This window comes from Cololabis saira, chromosome 1, assembly GCF_033807715.1.
Source record: "Cololabis saira isolate AMF1-May2022 chromosome 1, fColSai1.1, whole genome shotgun sequence".
NCBI classification, from domain to species: domain Eukaryota; kingdom Metazoa; phylum Chordata; class Actinopteri; order Beloniformes; family Belonidae; genus Cololabis; species Cololabis saira.
Window position 1 is genome coordinate 38,649,105 of NC_084587.1, and position 21,152 is coordinate 38,670,256.

Below are 21,152 nucleotides of genomic sequence, written 5' to 3' on the forward strand. Positions count from 1 at the left end.
CAACATGTCGAATCGGCTGAAAAGCTGCCGATAGGCGGCCGACCTGTGGCGACGTGCGGGACACACCGGGGAAACTAGTCCGACAGATGCGCACCGACGCTCATCGACGGCCGACAGTCGACTTGGTGTGTCAGGGCCTTAAGAGGATTCAGGCTTCCTGCATTTTAAGTTCCAACCAATGAAGCTGTTTTGGGATCATTCACACCATTAAAAACGTGTGTATGACTTCATGATTTGGGCTAAAATACATTGTGCTGGTCAGACTGAAATCACACTTTTGTAAAGTACATGTAAACTTGTTAGCTTGGTGAAATTGGAATTACAATTCTCAAAGTTTGACTCAAATTCCCAGATAAAGAAGTTGAAAGTGAAATGATTCTTTCATCTACATTTGGACCTAAACTGATCTGGGTGATCCTAACATGGTCCACATTTCCATCCCTAGGTCTAAACCTGGGAGTAAACGAAGATGCTGGTATCAACAGAATATAAACTAAAACTGTGCATAGATTCCCATGGTATCATTTTGCTGCCATCTAAATTGTTTGTCAATTGTTTTGGGCTGTGAAGTGACAGTACTGGTGAAATTAGAGTGATTTGTTCATTTAAAAACATACAAATACACAACACAGCTTAATTCAACTGCATTATCTTTATTCGTTTTTGCAGATGGTTGCAAGTTTTTACTCAATCTCATCCACATCCACGTCAACCGTCTTGCTGCTCGTAACCACCTTTCCATCCACGACTGTCTCTATCACTGTAATGACCTTTGTGACCACTGAAGAAAGGCAAGAAAATACATTCATTAGCATACTTCTCAAAGCTATGACATTGGGTTAATGATAGAATAAGAATGAATCTTGCTTACCTTGTCTTGAGCTTTCATCATCCTCGCCATCTAGCAGCCTCCTGTACTCTGCAATCTCCAGCTCCAGACGTGTCTTGAGGTCGAGCAGCATGTCGTACTCCTGCTTGTTGCTGGCGATGTTGGCGTGGAGCTCGGACAGCTGAGCCTCCAAGCTTGTGACCATGCTCTGGAGGCTTACGAGCTGTGCAGAATAGCGTGCCTGCGTCTCTCCCAGGGTTCCCTCCAGGGATGCTTTCTGTCATGGTTGCAGAAAGAAGTTAAGTGATTAACTTTTAGAGGTTAATGCATGTGTCCTGAAAGATCAATTTAAAAGCCTACTGGGATGAGTATATAACCAGGGCATGGGGAATGTCCTCATTTGCTTTTTTTCGTGACAAGTGAGGTAATTAATCCATGTCTGGGTTTCCAGTCAAATAAACTTTAGACTTATTTTAATGAAAACAGTAAGATCTTATCCAAGAGTGTTTCCATCTTAATTTTTGTGCAATTATTATAGGTGAGAGAACAGGCATGTTCTGCCAATACTACAGCTGAAGAAAATAGTTTAACATGTATCTATCATTACAAAACAAATTAGTTTTTGTTTATACAGTTCTGACAAAAAAAGACCGTTTTCCATCTATCTATACTTGCTATACTTAAATTAGTAGTGAATTTTTAGGTGCAAAGATTCCCCAAAAATGTTTCCTTGTCTTAGCATAAAAAAGAAGAAGAAGAAGTCTGTCTCAAAGCAAAGGCTTTAAAAAAAGATAAACAAACAAAAAAAGGAAAAAGAACTAAAATGAGAACAAAGGGGAAGAAAAATCTTTATATACTACTACTACTACTACTACTACTACTACTACTGCTACTGTCATGTAGCAGACGCTTTTATCCAAAGCGACTTACATCTGAGAGAACAACACAAGCAAGAAATCACATAGGAGGTCCAGCTGGATCAGTGCAGACACAGGTGCTACCATACTAGTGCTAGAATTATATTATATTATTTATATGATAATTTCTTTGAAATAACTTTAAAAGAAGTGTCTTGTTCCTTGAGATAAATTCGTTTCATGCAATATTATTGACATGCACGGTTCTCAGAAACATGACAGCATAGCTTCACTTCCAGTAAGTGTGCGTGTCCCAACATACCATGCTCAGATGGGACTGCAGTTCGATCTGAAGTCTCTGGAGGGCGCTCTTGAGTTCCTTGATCTCAGTGCGGTATGTTCCCAGGCTCTCTGACTGTGAGATCACCTCCTGCTCCACCGTTGCAATCTGAGTAGAAACACATGCATCACTACTCCAGGTAACTCTGTAAAAGTCACTTCTGTTGGGAGAGTTGCGGTTTCACTGCTCACCTTGTTCTGATACCACGAATCAAGTTCCTTCCGGTTCTTGGTGATCACACTCTCGTAGTGCCCCCTGATCTCTGTCATGGTCTCGTTCAGGTCTGTAGATGGACCAGCATCCACGGCGACATTAACCTGGCCGCCCATCTGACCCCTCAGCAGGGCCATTTCCTTCAGGGAGTCAAGGTAACATGTCAATTCACAAGAGAAATGACTGGAGATTAAGTCTCATGTTTGTTATCATAAATGTTGGGAACTATTGTGTGTTGTATGGCATGTTTGGTTTTGATTCTTTGATCTGAGTGTGAGATATTTGTTGGAAAAACAGCAGCAATTAGCTACTGGGGGAGGAGAAGAATACATGGAAGTGTGCAGAGAGAAGAGGGGCAGAGATGAAAGGAGCAGAAAGTCGGCAATAATCTTTACAAAAATATTCACTGAACAGAGTATTTCCTCTGTTTCAGCAGGGGGGAAGCAGAGGTCAAGTATGTGAATTCTGGTCTGCTCAGGCAACAATAGATGACTGATCTAAATAGTGACAACTTAATCGTATCGCAAATAGCTGTGAAAAGATAGATAATCTGGAACTCTGTCCAATTAATCATATAAGTACATGCTTTCAGGTTCGGGGAATAAACGTTGTTGATGTTGGCCTATGATGCAGGGACATGATTCGTGCTTTCAAGTAGCTCAGTTTAGTAGCACAGTCCTCTCTTTCCTCTGTTTTCTCACCTCTTCGTGGTTCTTCTTCAACATTATGAGCTCATCCTTCAGAGACTCATACTGACTCTCCAGATCCATCCTGCTCATATTAATGTCATCCAGCACCTTCCTCAGCCCAGCGATGTCAGCCTCCACAGCCAGCCTCATGGACAGCTCGTTCTCATACCTGAGAGCGTTTCACATGAGAGGACAGGTGGACAGGTCAGAGAAGCTGCAGTGACTCGCTGCGCGTGGCAGTAGCTGGTCAGGCCTGAGAATACGGTCCGACGTCGGTGTAAAGCATCATTCAAACGTATGCACACTCACTTCATTTTGAAATCTTCAGCAGCCAGCTTTGCGTTGTCAATGTCCAGGACTGTCTTGGCATTGAGCCGGGAGGCAATCTGGATCTTAGGAGGAAAACAAAAGCAAAGAAAAGCAGGGGATTTAAATTTAACGAAGCTCCACATCATGTTCCAATGTCTGATAGAAGAAAATCTGGATAATTTGAAACTTGTCTTCTGAAAGGCAACAAACAACAGCCAGACTTGTATGCACAACTTTGTTGTAAGTGTGGAACACATATATACGGTAGGTAAGATGCATCCTGGAATATTAAAAGGTGAATAAATGAAGTCTCAGATACCACATGTGTAAGTTTAATAAAGATAGACCGGATTTCCACTGTGAACTTGCAGCGTATTATCATGTAATCATCACTTTGGCGTTGAAGGCTGTCAGCAGGAAGTGGTGAACAGCAGGAGTGTTTCTGCTATGAAAGTCATAACTACTCCCACTGTGCTTCCTTTAAGGCCCACTTCCAAACCTTAACAGTGACGTGTGTCACATACTGACGGATACCGTCCCTTCCTCCAACACACACAGTCAGTGGTGGACAGTAACGGAGTAAATTTACTTGAGTACTGTACTTAAGTACATATCCAAAGGATTTGTACTTTACTTGAGTATTAGATTTCTTTGGTACTTATTACTCTTACTTGAATACATTTCCAAGACAAATATTTTTACTTTTACTCGAGTAAATTTCTAGGAAGGCTGAAAAGTACTCGTTACTTTCAGGTCTGCTCTTTTTTCTTCTTCCCTAAAATCCTATTGGACACAAGCTGTTTTTGTCAAAGGAGGAGACCTATCACAGTGCACGCTCTCCACTGGGATGTACGTAAAGCGGAAATACGTCAAGCCTCCTCAAAACGATACCGCCAAAGTAGCCTGCCTTTGTCAGGTTCATTTGGTTTCAGTTCATGATTGTTAATAAACTCTGCATCATCTGCTGTCCTCTTAGGATCCCATTCATTTGATTTGTTTTTGGTGTTTCTGCAGGTTTTATATAACTTTGTGGTTCTAAAAGCAGCACATCAGTGCAGCTGGTTTCAAAGAGTTAATTCTCAGAAACAAGAGTTAAAAATTTAGAAAAAATATAGTAATTTACTGATGTGGAAAATAAGAAATGTACTCTTACTCTTACTTTTACTTAAAGTAAATTTAAAAGCATTTACTTTTGGATACTTAAGTACCTTTAAAAGCAGGTACTTTTCTACTCTTACTCGAGTAATATTTTGACTGAGCTACTTTTACTTGTAACGGAGTAAATTTTGACCAGTAGTATTTGTACTCTTACTCAAGTACTGGGGTCGAGTACTCTGTCCACCTCTGCACACAGTGCATGTTGACCTCAGACAGACGATGAGGCCAAGATAACACGACCATGAGATAGTCCCAGATGAGGTGGGCTCACCTTCTCCTTCAGGTCCTCAATGGTGGCGTAGTAGCTGCTGTAGTCGTTGGAGACCACGGTCCTGCTCTCGTACCAGTCTCTGATCTGCTTTTCCAGGCGGTCATTCTCCTTCTCCAGGCTGCGCACCTTCTCCAGGTAGGAGGCCAGACGGTCGTTCAGATTCTGCATGGTAGCCTTCTCATTGGCCCCAACGGGGACGTCAAGCCCGTCGGCGAGGTTGAAGCCTCCGGCCGAGGGTGCGTAGTTCAGCTGGGACGAGGAGATACGGGTGCCACGACCTCCTGCGCCTCCGTAGACACTCATGGTCTTCGGGTTGTAGGATCTGGTGCTGAAGGACATGCTGGCGAGATCTGAACCAGGTAGGATCACTGGCGTTAACTGCAGTTGAAAGCGTCACTGAGGTGCCCTTACTTTATATATCTGAGTGGGAAGGGCCATGAACGCTAGTTGAAATGGAAGAATGTGGTTTACCCCCCTACTCCTCTACACAATCGTGTCATCATTATGGGTGTGGTGACTGATAGGGTAGGGGTTTATTCGCCTCTTTTCAGGTTAAACTTGTGACTCCGCATTTCACATCTTGTGTATCACTTAAGGGCAATCATTGCAATCTTCCAGTTTACTTTTCCCACAGCTTTAAAGACACAAACACAAAAGATATTGTTTAAAATAATGAGTTTCTAAAGAAACTGCTGTATATAACTGTTTTTCAATATGCATTACTCAAGGCAGTGACAGAAATGACACCTACCGGTGACAATTTCACCTCGGTGAAACTTTAGAGTAAAGGTTGGGGCCACGGCAGACACTTATTTTTGTCTCACGAGCTTCCAGAAAATGTTTTTAAGACCACTCTTAATGCTTTGTGGCTCAACAGCAAAACATTTCCATCAATCCTTACTTCAGTTTGTGCTTACTGGGAGAAATGTGTTCACCAGTATTAAAACTGCTCACCGTGTGATTGCTGTTGTGAGCATTAAACTCAAATAACATTCAGCCTCATAACTGAACACATACCTGTTTAAACAGTCAGTGACGACTGCATTAGTGTTTTTCTTTTTAATGCAGGCTTGTACCTTGTCAGCTGATAACTGTAATGTATATTTAAGTGAAATGCCGCTCTTGCAGTGAAGTACAGGCAAAGTTTTGCACAGGAAGGTTAAGACACAAGATTTAATTTTTATTTTACTTTACAATGAACCTTCCTCTTCAAGTTAACTAATACATCTATAAAACTAATACCTTTCTCTTTTCCCCCAGGCAAGTCTCTCTGGAGGACATAATTGGGATGACAGGCTGCGTTCCTCTGACATCCTTTCACACTTTCTTCCTCCAGCAGTCACTGATAAACTGATAAAGAGGCCTGACACGGACATAACTGATTGCTCAAAAAGCCCCTGAGGCGAATCCGTCTCTGTTGCTTCAGCTTCTACACTGGGGCATAAAACATTTAAGGCACACACTTCCTTCCAGTAACAAATTATTTATGCTGACTTCTGCCTCTTTGAAGGACATGATCGGATGTTTCTGATTTTGGACAGGGCTGTAGTTTAAAACCAAACAAAAACAAAACCAGTTTTTAGGTTTTTCCAATTTCCAAAGCAAGTATTTTGAGCGTCCCAAGCAGGAAATGCTAAGGTGTGAATGATTGACCTTTACTCCATTTGGTCCAAGTGGAGCGGACTGATGCCGTCAGGCACCGTTCACACTTCACGTCTTGATGCTCAATTCGGATATTTTCCTCGGATCCAATTTTTCTTTTCTTTCTTTTAAAATGTAGCCTATATCAGACTCCAGTGTGAACTGTTTGTGGTTTAGATGCATGGGCAGAAGAACATAACAAAAAGGGCAAAGGCAACCGATTGGAACTATGGCAGCAATAAAAAGTGACAAATGTCGACGTAAATTGGTGTAAAAGTTGCATCAAATCCGCCTTGGCTGTTCATATTGTGGCCACATTGAAAAAGAATCTGACCTGGGTTTGATTCAGGATCACGTATGGAAGTGGGCCAGATTTAAAGTCTGAACTGGTCACTTGACCCCCCAAAAGATCAGATTTGGGCCACTTTTGCCTGCAGTCTGAACAGGCCCCTTAAACACACCTTAGCCTCACCTCAGCTGTGAAAATGATTTGGAGTTGTGCCTTTAGAAGTTTTGCTCAGAATCAATGTATTTCTTTAACATTTCCTGTATTGCAGTTAATCTTTAAGGGCATTTTAATGATTTGGATGAAGTTTTTAATCCCCTTTTCTTCTATCCCTCCAATGTCAAAGCAACCTGATCACCATGACAGGCTGGTTTGAACAATTTTCTTCATTTTACCTTAATCTTTTTAAACATTTTGTTCTTTCAGACCTAACAAAGGTAAGAATGTTGATGTTTGTAACGCCCACCCGCATACTCATCCTCAGGCGTTTCCCCAGGTTGTCTGATAGGTATGTCAGATATAGAGACAAATGTTGCACAGTCAGTCTATCTATGCAGTGGTAGGTTTTCTGACTGCTCATCAGAGTGATTGTATTTGGTGATTTTTACATTAAATACAGCCAGAATCCAAAGGATTACTAAGAAATACTGAGCGAAATAAAGGTTATGCTGAGCAGAAAACCCACTCACACCACAAATCACCTAAAGATGCAACCAGACCTGGCACTACAGGTCCTCCAGTGTCAACGTATTCACATTTCTTACGTGTTTCATTTTTAATTTTCATTCTATTTTATTTAACCATTCTGAATACATTTAGCAGTTTATTCACTATCAAATCATCATTTTGCCTCAGTTAATGATGAGTTCAGTTTAAGAGTTAATTGATCGTTAATTCATAAAATCACGAGACTACATTTATCCCATGCATTTATTTGGAGGCAGAATGGGTTTTCACAAATCAGAAGTGTTGGATGGATAAATTGATGATGTAGGGATTACAACGTCATCAACTGTTAGAAATCAGATAAATCTGAGATTACAGAAAATATATTGTTTTAAAGCAAATAAGGGAAAGATAAAACAGTCCATATGCTTTTATAATAAACAGCTTTAAAGGAGCTTGAGGCTCCTTTTAAGAAATGAGACTCTCTAGCGCCACCCTTCGCCACGACGGCCGTTGGGGGTACTGCAGCCAACAGTGAAGCCGGCACGGGAGTACGGGGAGAACGCTCATGCAGCGTCATGTGACGTCACATCTGCAGCCCAGCGCGGGAAATTCAGGACCGAATTGCAGCACATTTTGCAGCACACAGCCTGTTCAAGGCAACGGAGAGATACACTAGACTAGAGGGCTCATTCTTTTGGGTTTGGAACGCTTCATCTGACATTATTACTAGAAAACTTAAAATGTATACGGATTTTTTTCATAAATCTTGCCACAATCCGGCCTCAAGCTCCTTTAAGCTAATCACACAGTACACATTATTTATTTTTTTTATTTATTTTATTTTTTTTTTGAAAGGGGGGGTTCAGTCTTTTATTTACCCTTCATTGCACTGGTTATGTCACATCATGGAAAATGTGCAAATATTGTACTGGTGTTGATTTTTAAGCTGTTTTGTTTTTCTTAGCTCTGTGTTGTTGGTGGCCAGTAATATCACCAGGGTCTTACTGTTTGATTTGGTGATGTTTGGATGCCAGTGAGGAAGGGGATTATAAACGGGTTAGCTGCGTCTGAATACCAGTGGGAGGTATTCAGACTGGTATTCACACAATACACATTTAGTCTGTATTTTTAAACATATACAGTTTGTTATTTTAGTGAGTGATCTTAATGATTTTAAGTCACACGTCAGTGGTAAAACTATCATCCAGTGTTCAGAGGAGGGGTAAAAAGAAAAATGTACAACATTCAAAGTCCTTCTCACTTTTACAGCTGAAACAAGAGCTGCAGGCGCACAGGGAAAGCATGCAAATGATCTGACACTCCGCCTGCTCTGTCTATAAATTCCATTTTCGCTTTTAACTCTCAAATTCCGCATTTGTTAGCTGTCATCGTCTGTCAGCGGCTACTGTGTGCATTTAAAAGCATCTTATGTAAGTGAACATCAAAGAATCAGCTATCGCAGGAATGAATGTCTGCTGTTGTGTGGGACCACTCAGAAAAAAACAAGTTTCTCAAACATGAGCATCAACATGAGACTGTGAAGGCATGGTAAACCCTCAGCTCGGGGCTCAGACAGAAACCAGCTGTGGTTTCGTAGCTGTGTTGGGATCATTTTAATGTTTCCCTTTTGTGCTTGCTTCTTAAATGTGTTGTTATGTAAATTAGGTCCAGTTTCCCTCATCCTCCTCATCCATTTCTTGTCCCACAAGTGTATAAAGTTGGTGGCAACACATGTTCTTCTTGTGAAATATTGCTCCTCTTGTCTTAGTTCACAAGTTTTTTTTGTTTTTCTCCTCCAAAATGCCTTTGAAATCAAGCAATGATTTTAATATTTCTAACCCTGGTACAAACAGTACTTAAGGTTTTCACGAGCTCACTTTCTCCCACTGTTCCCGTTTAACTGCCATTCCAATTACGTAAGGTTTGAGGAGTGTCTTGAAAACATTTACTGTCTTCTCACAGCCTTCTCTGGATTTATTGAAATAAGTTTCTTCGGTTTTTGTTTTAGCTTCCCTAAAAACAAGGTGTTTTATACTTATATTTAAAAAGCTTTGAAGCTTTTACCTCTTGACCTTTCCTTACGATGACTGAAAACAAGCTGAGGACTTGTGACGAGTCAAAGTTATCTGAGAGCGCCTGTCTCTTCGGGAAGCCTTGGGATGGTTCTCCACAAGTGCTGAAATCAAGACACCCGTTTATATGATATATATTTTTGATGAAATTATTTTATTTCGGTCACTGACTCTGTCAGTTTCATAGTAAGACACATTATGGATATTTCTCCCTCAAGACAAAACAGTTTGGTACAGCAGCAGCTTGTGCATGTTGCAACCCTCTGGTCACTGGGGTGTGGTCAGGTGATTCACCTGCGTGGATTTACATTCTGGGCGTCGTAATGAAAAGTTTCTGCAGTGATTATTTTAGTTGTCCCTAGGTGGCAGACTTCAGCTACAAATCTTAACTGAGCTGGAAGGGTGTGGCCGTGCGGCAGTCAGCCCCCAATGAAACTGGTTGCAATCTTTCTTTCCCTTAAAATGTTATTTTCTTTTATTGCTTTTTAATTATTCATTTTGACTTCTAGTAGTTTCAAACCCAAATATTTAAAACTATATTTTTGTAACACGAGAAGGATTTGAATAAATACATTCATGAAGCATTTTGGAAGATAAAAAGTCTGCACTTAAAGCAGGCGTGGCACTCCTGGGCGGTCCTGGAGGCAAAACAAGCTCTCGTCTACCAAATCTTTATAACATGATCCACCGGAACAGAGCTGCCCAGCCTTTCATTTACACATGAAAAGGGTGGATGAGTGGAAATAAATGAGTCAATGCACAACCTATAATTCACTTGGGGTAAATGTTTAACTTTATCTGTATAAAACAGCCCCACGTGGACTGAGCACACAAACACACCAAAGGTATACAAAGTAGGTCACACTCTTGCACAAACCCACATTCCCTGTCAGCACATTTTACTGTGTATTGTGGTTAAATGATTCAATACATGGTATTTGTCTGAGTTATTACACTACGGGAGGTCACTGCACAGTCCAGGGTGAATACTGGAGCAGGATGTGATAATGCCTGTGGAGGGGTGTGGCACCACACCGCTCCACATCTGTGACTCAGAGTTTCTCTGCATGAGCTGCACGAGCTGCTGTTTGTGCACTCCTATACGGTATCTGCCTGTCTCTTACACCCACCCTTTATGAACAGTTTAACTGTTCATAAAGGGTGGAGATGGCCTTCCCAAATAAAAGTTGTGAAACTGATTTACAGATCAGTCACAGAGGGATTCATTTTACAGGCTCAGACATATATAATGTACAATCCTGTTTGGCTACTGTACCAGTAGTTAGTACTCCAAGGCTACTGTACAAACAAAATTCAGTTTATAATACTAAAACAGGTTTAGAAAAATAAACTATACAGATATCGCTGTTGTACATGTTATTTTAGCCTCTTACTGTTGTGTGTTTAGCTAATGATGCAGTGCAGCTCAAGCTTACTATTAGTTCTCAAAGTCAAGTCAAAGTCAAAGTAGCTTTATTGTCGTTTCTTCACATGTCAGACATACAAGGAATCGAGAGGAATCGGTGAAACATATAAAGTGCGCAGGCACGCAGGCACAGGCACAACAGATGTGTACAGTTCTGGTATTCTGGTTATAAATAAGAACATATTTATCCATTTCATGTTTGTTTTTTTTAATTGCTTTTGATACACCCTGCATGCTGCAATGACTACAGGTATATTCACTGCAATTTAAGTAAATATTACACGATCACATGATGCATGTGACAAAGGTTGCACAATGAAAATCAGTGCAATGCAGTCAAAGACTTCCAGCGTTATCTGGGCAGGTTGCACCATCCCCCTCTTGAGACATCCCCTGCTAAAGACTCTTAATCAAGAAAGTTGGTGGGGCAACATTTCTAGTTTAACTATTCGTAGACTTCTTCAGATTTTTTGTAAAACCCGAATATAAAAAATGAAGGATGTGCAGAATAAATGGAGGCATTGTTATTGAGAATACTTGTTTATTTAGAGGTTTCCTGTCGTTGGCTGTGTTCCATCCCCAGGTTACTTTATATAAACATTCAACATTATAAACTGTGCTGTTAATCCTGTTAAGCAAGAAGAAGAAAAATCTGAGTCTGAATCTGTTGTTCAGTAATGCAGTCAATAGAAACTCATTCACAACAGTAATTACACTGTGTAACTAAAGTATTACATGACAGTAGTGTGTAACTTTTTCTGCAGACGAGATTTCAGTCATACTTGTCATCTTGTAGCTTGACATAACTAACTATGGCAGTTATATACGTTTGGACTGGTTATTAAATGGCTTGAGCAGGGAAATGCGTGCATATTCGCCAGTCCCTTTTATTCTTATATTCCTTATTTCTAGTGATCAAGAGAGAAGGCAAACATTCCAGTCTTTATTTTTATTTATTTTTTAAAGAAAAGCACCAATTTCCAACTCAGCACAGAAAATGTCTAACGTGACCCTCTAACATCTGCAGTTTTACTATAATCAGGAGCATAATATCCCAAATGATGCTGAAAAAGCAGTCCATGCACTCATCACATCGAGGCTGGACGACTGCCATGCCGTTTTGACGGGAAGTTTAAAATGCTGCCTGAAAATCCTTGAGTTGATCCCTGCTGACTGCTGGAGAGCACTGCCAAGAGAGATGAAACTTTACCCAGTCTTAGCATCTTTACACTGGGACATGAGTAGAAACGTATAGCCCCTCCTTGTTGTTCTCTGTCATCCACAAGTGGTGTTTGCTTTCAGAAACGAGGTCTGCTTGACTTCTTTTAGAGTAAGAACGGAGAACCCAGATGACGCCCAAAATTAGAAACACACATCGACCTCCTATCAAAACTCTTCTATCTACCTCAAGTGTTGTTGGAGTTTCGACTTCTCAAAACTCTCTGTCTCCATGGAGCCTGGAAGGAGGTGAAGTTGTGCCAAACACCTTTAAAACACCTGTTGTATTACTTTTATGCATTCCTTTTGGTTTTGTCAATGTTTTTTTTAACGTTTTTTGTATTTATTTACAGATTGATTTTATTGTAATAACTGTTGTTACTCTTCTAATCTTTTACATTTCACTTTATTTCCATATTTGTGTCTCTTAAAGTTGGACTTTTGCTCGCTCAGGCATGTTGAGTTATACCTGTGTGTAAAGAAGGATGGGTATAAAGTTGAATTGAGAAGTGAACATGTGAAGTTTTGTCTTTGCTGAGTTGTATGAAACAGTCCCTGAACACGAACACAATGAAAGCCACATCTGTATGTTGTTGCAGTGCCATGTATCCGCGGTAACACACTTCAAAGCTACAGTGATTGTGCCACTACGATATATCATGACGTGATGCACAAACCTGTTATAAAGGAAGTGACCAGGTTGTGACAGACATGGGAGCCTGAGCCAACTCTCGTTCCCACTGCACCATGAAACAGGACTGTGTCTACTCTCAGGTGCAGGAATCCAGACAATCCAGTGCTGAAAACAATAGATGAGATTCACACACAGCAGGTGACACATGCCCCACTCGTTGCTATGATGTAAACAAATAGTGGACTATTTCTTTTTTGTGTCTATGGTTACAGTTAAACAGTTGGGATTTCCTGTACACTGTATCACCTCAGGCTTCAGTGTTTATGAAACACATCCAACACCACTTTTCAAAAGTTACTGCCTGTCTGCAGCAGGCCGGTCACTGCTGTGGGTGACATGGAAATAAAAGCTGTGCTTCAATTCTGTTGCACCACATTTTTAGTTTAGGTAGCTTTTATTTGCTATATTTCTTCTTGGGTACGCTCAGTAACATCCTAGTAGATTTGAGGATCCTTTTAACTCTCTAGCTGAGATTTTTGATGTAGCAGAAGTTTTGATTTTCTTGATTTCTCTGTGACCTGGTGATAAACAGAAATGAACCAGCGCCTTTTACCAAATGAGCCCGAGGTTGCTCATTAAGGTCTCCCAGCTCTAACTGTTTTGGGAAGTATTTCATGTGCTGGCACATACAAAGAAACAGAACAGTGGTGTATCTCTACATCAGTGTTTCAGAAGTGAACAGAAGGTATGAAACCGCATATGCAAAAAAAAAAAAAAAAACACCCTGCTGCCAAGAAAAGATCATTTATCACACTTAAAATGTATTTATTTATTTTTTACAGACTTATTTGAACACATAGCACACTGTAATGACTACAGTTCTCATCACTGTAATTAAAGTTAAATGCCAGCCTCACATGGCACACATGACAAAGGTTTCAGGGAGAAAACTACATTTAAATGCTGTCAAAAACTTTGTGCAGCATCTCCAAAGATTGCGTCATCTCTTCTTGGAAAAACTTCCTTGCTTTAGAATCTTAATCAGGGGATCTGCAAAGGATTCATAGAGAATTAATGGAGTAACATTTCCACCAAGTAACATCTCTTGCAGAATTGTTTTACATTTTTTTTTTTATAGAATAAAAAAAATGCTTCCAAAGGCTTACAGGAGTGATTAAGGCATGGCTATTGAGTAACACATGTTTCTTTAAAGAGGTGCCGTTATTGGATGGTTTCAATCTCCAGTATGTTTTAAGTAAACATTCAATATTATAGACTCTCAATCTTGCTGAGCTTGACAACAAAAGGTTTCCCAATCTGAGTCTGGAGCAGTCATGAGCAGACGCGGTCCTTACATGTCTCGCTCATTCACAACAGTAATTATAGCTGAACTGACAATGGTTACATTGATACGTGAAATGAAACAGATGAGAGGAAAGTGGTGCATGGCTTTTTCTGCAGGAGACTTTAGTCACCCATGAGTCATACAGTTGGTTTTAATGAAAACGCCCATCTCCACTGACCAGCGCAATTATGAATGCATTCGCTTTGCTAATGTCAGCGATCTGTCCTCATTCTGTCTTCATCGTGTCTTCTCTGAGTCTTTGCCTGAACCTGCCTGTTTTCCAGTACTTCTGTCAACAGTGGCTGTCTCTGCAGTAAAACAACACAAAGCCTCAATTAAAGAAAGAAAGGCTCATTAGGAATGTGGGGAAACTTCTTTACACAGAATATTGTGGATCCAGCATCAGAAAAACCTTCCTGTTGGACCCCACAGACCGTTTCAACAACACACCCTTTGCCCACACAACGCTGCCTCCCTTTTTTCGTTAATCTCTGAACTGCTAGTGGGAGTTGTTCATGTTCTCACCAAGCATGTTGGAGGAGTTCTTGTTTTGTTAATGTGAGGACTGACCGCCCTGCTGAGATTATACATGTCAAGAGCTATTAAGGGCTACACAAATAAACTTGACTTCTTCACTCCAGTCAGGTCAAGACTTTCATACCGAACGCTGAGATTTTTAACTATAAATGCTTTCAAATCCCTTCAGAATCAAAGTAAGGCATAAGTAGTTTTGGGGATTTTCAGACTGTTTAAAGTATTTGTTTAATATGACAAGACCTATTCCACCCTACTCAGAATCATGAATCATGAGAACTGAGAGCTCTCATACATGGCAAATCAATTTGTTAATAGTTAAGAAAATGAATAAAAATAAGAGCACAACAAAAGTAAAACACTGTCATGTTATCACAGCATCATGGAGTCCATGTTAGAAAACGTGGTTTAGAGCAAATGTCCATCAGCAGGCCGATTGCTGTTGTATTCTTTATTCTTATTCTTTATTTTCATTCAAAAAACAAAACAATTTAATACAAACACAAATACAAATGTTCCTAACTTATGAATGAAAAGGGAGCAGAAAGAAGAAGAATCTTATCTGATCTGCCCCTTTCACAAATAACATAAATTAGTAATAATAAAAAAAAACAACTAAGTGAATAAAAACAACTAAAATAAAATTAAAATAACATTAAATAAAATTACCACCGCCTACGGGTATGTCAATCAAACTCAACATTTTTCGTTATATTTCCTTAACATACAGGCTTTAATTGTTCTTTTGAATGTAATGTTTGATTTGGATTCTTTGTTTTCTTTGTTCAGATTGTTCCATAACTTGATTCCTTTCACAGAAACTCAACGTTCCATCAATTTTGTCCTGCATCTTGGTTTTATAAAAATCTCTGTTCCTTTTAAGTTATACTTGCTTTTTCTTTTTTCAAATCTTTTCTGAATGTTGATTGGTAAAGTTTTCTTATGAGCTTTAAACATAATTTGCAGAATACTATGGTCTACTAGTTCATGAAATTTCAACAAATTTAACTGAAGGAATAATGGATTTGTTGGATCTCTATATCGTTTTCTACTAATTATCCTTATGGCTCTTTTTTGCAGAATGAAAATTGATTGAATATATGTTTTACAGGCATTTCCCCAAACTTCAACACAGTAGGTCAGATATGGAACAATCAGAGTGTTATATAAAATGTACAATGCTTTGTTGTCCAATAAATCCTTAACTTTGTGTAACAGAGCAATTGTTTTTGATATTTTTATCTTTGTATAATTGATATGTGATTTCCAATTCAGATTCTCATCCAGCATGACACCCAAAAACTTGGTTTGGCAGGGCAGGATTGGAAGCACATGTAAAGGAAAGACTGATTACATTTTTTTCTTTTAAAGCAGAACAATGTAACTTTCAGCTTTTGTTGAGTTTGGCGGCTCCTTTGGACAAAAGCGGTAGTGCTTTACCAGCAGTGTGGCAGAGTTCCTACCATGCACCTCAAAGTTACATAGTGCCAGTGAAGGCGATACAGACCCCTCAGACCATGACAGAGGTTCATTAAACCTGTTGGAAGTTGATGTACCATCACAATGACTCTGGAAATATGATATTCAGGTGGAAAAGTTACATTGTGCTGCTTTAAAGGCCAAACCTTTTAAAGGCAAACAGCGTTAGAGAAAGCAGTAACTGAAGAGAGGGAGAAGCTACCGGAAGACTGACAGCAAGAACTTTCTAGACGGCTGAAAGAAACAGTCAAAGCTAGTCATTGTCGCCAGAGGTTCGTCAGCCCTTCCCTTGTGAGTGATGAATATTTACGAGTGTTTACCTGTGATTCACTGTCACAGCAGCAGCAGCAGCTCCCCAAATCACACCATCCTGTTCAGACATGACGTCTGACGCCACTTCTTCAGCTAAGGGACACGTCTGTCTTTGTGGCATTTGTTATGTTATGTCCACGTGAAGAGCATTTTTAACAGGAAATATCAAACTTATGGTCAACATCTAAATGTTGTACAGGGCCAGCTGGTGACTGATGATGTGTGTGATGGGATTAGAAGAATTACCGTACGTTTCAGATTTTTAAAAGATACTAAGTTGTCTGTTCTCCAAAGGGTGCAGAGAGAAGTAGTAATATTTTAATTTTTTATCTGTTGATACTCAATATATTTTGACATTTGACCTTACAGTTCAGGGGTTCCAACTGTTTACAGCATGCTTGAGTGTGTTTTAATGTAAGAAAAAAGAATCAGTGACTCTTATTGAAGCATTTGGCAGATGATTGGCGTAGCCTACTACGGATGTGACCAGTAGCTTCACAATGACAAGAAACACACAATGATTACAAGAAAGATCATGCTTAATAGGTCCCTTGTTCATAAACTGTGTTTTTTAAATCTCACTGGAGTCAGAAATCCTCAGGTCAACATTGAAGGGATCTATTCTTTTTGTAAACTTTGCTCCTTAATTGCTTGTAAACATCCATGAAACAGCTGCAGTTAGTTCAGAACGCTGCAGAGTCCTCACTAAGACCATAGCGACCATATATCTCCAGTTCTTAGATCTTTACACAGGTTTCCTGTCCGTCAGAATAGATGTTAACATCCTGTTGTTGGTTTATAAATCTCTGAATGATCTCGGACCAACATACATCTCTGATCTCCTGGTCCATGATGAACCAACCAGAACCCTCAGGTCATCAGGGTCACGCCTACTTCCTGTACCCAGAGTTAGAGCCAAACACGGTGAGGCAGCGTTCAGCTTTTATACTCCTCAGCTGTAGAACAAACCCCCAGAATGCACCAGGGCTGCAGAAACTCTCAGTTGCTTTAAATCAAGGTTGAAAACCTTTTTTATTTACTGCTGCATTTCAATGATCTCCCATAATGCACTGCAACCTTTATTACTTCCATCTCATTTGTTTTGTTCTAGTTAACTGATGTCTGTCTGTCTTTAATTATTGCTTTTAAACTATTTTTCTGCACTGGTACTTTGAGTTTCAAAACTTAATCATATATTATTTGGGTTATAGTCCTCAGGTTCGAGTCCTGTAAATTATATTGTTTTATTTCATTGCTTTTGTGTTTTAATGTCTTTCTAAAGCACTGTGAATCACCTGGTTGTTGAATTGTGCTATAGAAATAAACTTGCCTTGCCTTGAATCACCTGGTGTTGAGGTCATGTTTTTCATTCCTCATTGACGTCACTGTGAAATACCTGTGAATAATGTCTGCTTGGTGACTAGTAAAACACCACACAAGACATGTACGTTTACTTTCCTGTCTTATTAAGACACAAACAGAAAATATGGTGAAAATATTAGTGGTAGACCTATTAACTGTTTGGCCAATTATTGACTACTTTTTAATGATCATCATCAGACAAGAAACCTGCCTCGACCTATAGATAATATATAAATAGAAAATAAAGCCACATAATGTTTAAAACAAAACAACTTCACAAGCAACAGTCAGTATTTACGCCCAGTCCTATTTCTATCATTTAGCCCAACACCTGAGCCCTAACCACCATTGTTTGACATGTTAATGTGAGGGGTGGTTAAATGAATAGGAATGGCCAAGGTGAGGGGCAGCATGACAAAACAAAACATAAAACAAAAAATGATACGTTGAGTCTTGGGCCAAGAAATGCATAAACTATAAAAAAAAAAAATCAATACACAAAATGCTGAGTTTTTAATAATGTTATATTATGGGTACGGATTTTCACAATGGTCTTGCATATATTAATCTCTAAAACCCATTTGACTTGATAATGCTCTATGATATTATAGCCAATTATACTGAGCTTCAGTACAATTCCAACTGAGATTAGCACATTTGAAAGTTGCAATCCCTCATTGTGCGCATCATACAATGAGGTAAATCTGAGTCTTAGGGGTGTCCCATTTCATAGAGGAATATTTGTTGCTCTATCCCTTGGCTTTCTGTTTTTAGGGGGTATTGGTTGGGGCAGATGTAGGGGAAAGGTGAAGATAAAGGGTTTTGGAGTGAAAAGATTGAGCCCTATGAGTCTTTAATAGTTTGGACAGCATACGTCAACATATGTTTACAGTGGAGGAGAACATTACACCATTACCACCACCTACCCTGATATGCTCAGCAATATTACTACGAGCTGGTTCAATGTGGACTACAACAAATGTGACTGGTTCACTGCTGTAGGTATTGTCTTCTATGCGTTTACATGCAGTCAATAACCCTTTTAAAACACGAATATTGGCAATAACCCGAATTTGCACGGCCATGTAAACACCAATAACCCCTTTGAATAACCCGAATCTGCTCATATTGGGGTTTTTAAAAACCTGAATATGACCCTGGGTTACTCCTTTTAAAACCTGAATATTCGTTCATGTAAACGCCAAACGGAATATCCCGATCAAACGGAACAGAAAGTGTTTTCTGCACATGCTCTGTTCACAAGGAATCCTGGTCTTTTGAGTCCAGGAAGTTCTTCTAAACACGGAGAAACGCAAGACCAGGCCACACTTTTGGAGTGAGGAGGAGACTAATCATTTTATAAATGTAATGAAGGATATGAACCTTTTGGCATTTGTAGACGATAGAAACTACCGGGATAGCCAGATTTACAAGAAGGTGAGCGAAAAGTTGCGCGAAGCAGCATTTGTTTTGAATTTGGATACAGGAAGAAGAAGCGGAAATGACGGTAATTGCGTCATCACGTTCTCCGCACGTCGCTGGTTTGATCCAGATATCCCGAATGATTAATTACCATGTAAACAGGGAAAACCCTGTTTGCTCACGCATGTAAACGGAATATTCCGAATGTTTCAGTAACCGGAATATTAGCAATAACCCGAATTTTGACTGCATGTAAACGTAGTCATATGTATTTCCTGCTACTGATATTTCTTTGTTATTTTCTATTTTGGAAGAAAGATAGATTGTTAAAATGTGACTGTTCCTCAACATGTTTCAGCTCAAACTCATATATGATATGCTTTATTTGCTTTGTTGCCACGTCTGAGCTACATAAAAAAGAGTAAACTAAATATAGCTCAGCATTGCAGGCTACACCACTACCTAAAATCTGAAGGTGTAATTACAGAGAAATGCAAACAACAATGGACAAGCATAAACGTCAGCAGCGATGTTGCTCTCAAAGGTAGGAGGCCCTGTCCTTTAATTGCTACGCAGAACCATGAATCAATTTTGAGTATGAACTTCCTTAAAACCAAACACACATTTAACTCTTTCCATGTTTTAGATGCTGCCCTGCTTTCAGCACACCTTGATACAAGTAGCTGTGTCGTCAACAGAGTGCAGCAGACCTTGATGACAAGACTGTTCATTAGAATCAGGTGTGTTGGTGCAGGGAAACCTCTAACATGCAGAGCCGGGGTACTTGAGGACCAGGATTGAGAACAACTGCATTCAACCATAATGAATAAAAAGGGCCCCTATGGCAGGTTTTAGATAAAAACTAGAATTCAGGCTGAAGAACATATAAACTAAACAGGGGACATGAGATATAGAATGACAATGGACTAGCAAGGAAAGGGGGAAAGAAAGGACGATATATACTCAGTGGATGAGATGAGATTAGATGAGATGAAACAGAGATGGCACCAATCAGGGAGACAAAAGAAAAACAACAAAACCAAAAATCCTTTAGAAAAGAAAACTAAATATCAAAGAAACCAACCTCTGACAGCACAACAGTAAAATAACCAAACACAGAACAGAATCTATAAAGAAAAGAACACTGGAAAACCAGCAACACAACTTTAGACCACGACTGATGATTTTTGACTGCAAAGCCCTCTAGTCGGCCATAGGCTTATATGTGCTAAATAAATAAAGCTGACATTGACATTGACTTAGATACGAGTAGGGGAAACTGTCATGAGATCATGAAACCCTATATTCTAGAGTTTCTGTTTGGTTTTGGGTTTGATTTCTTGTGTTTGAGATGTACTCTCGATTTTATTTATAAAATGTGTTTTCATGTCTTGTACGTTCTAGTTTGATCTTCCTTGTTCCCATTGATCCTGATTGCACCTGTATCTTGTCGGCCCTGTAAGTATAGTCTTGTGTTTTGCAACTTCCCTGTTTGTTCTTCTGTTGTTTTTTTTTTTGCCTGTTTTTCCTACTTGTGTTTCTGATTTAATTTTATTTTCTGTTTAACCTTTTATGTATTTTGGAACTTCTGCCTGTGCAGTGCTTTTCATTTGAATAAAATACTTTTCTACACTCCTGACCATGATCTCCTGCATGTGGGTCCTCATCCAACAACCCATAACAGAAAGTACGTTGAACATTTTGAGGTAAGCGTAAAGGTTTAAAGTCAGTAGAAATCTAACACAAGCAGTCAATTGCAGGAGTGATGTGTCTGTCTTTTGGTTCAGCTGCAGGACCAACTGGAGACAGTGAATGGGAACTCAGACTAAACACTATGGTGCATTCCAGTAGCCAATGCAATATACTCAGTTGACATACTAAACTCAGCATGGTGAACGTTGAAACTGTTTAATTTGAAAAAACAAGACTGAATATATTTGACTTCGGTGTCAAACCTAAGGTTAGAATCAAATATTGCCCCTAAAACTTTAGCACTGACATTGTTTGATAGATTTTTGATTACACCAAAGGGGAATGAATTAGTTAGGAAGACCAAATTCAATACCCTCCAACTCAACCTTTGGGC

The 21,152-nt window shown here is 39.6% G+C and overlaps 1 protein-coding gene across 1 annotated transcript; it reads right to left on the reverse strand.

The window, feature by feature from the left end:
• Positions 1–633: 633 nt before the first annotated feature.
• On the reverse strand, positions 634–5,062 carry krt98 (keratin 98). Its single transcript, XM_061722788.1, has 7 exons — positions 4,667–5,062; positions 3,238–3,320; positions 2,941–3,097; positions 2,218–2,379; positions 2,009–2,134; positions 872–1,106; positions 634–781 (listed from the first exon to the last, which is right to left on the reverse strand). The coding sequence occupies exons 1-7, from the start codon at positions 5,003–5,005 to the stop codon at positions 684–686; spliced, it is 1,200 nt and encodes a 399-aa protein (XP_061578772.1). The 5' UTR covers positions 5,006–5,062; the 3' UTR covers positions 634–683.
• Positions 5,063–21,152: the final 16,090 nt, after the last annotated feature.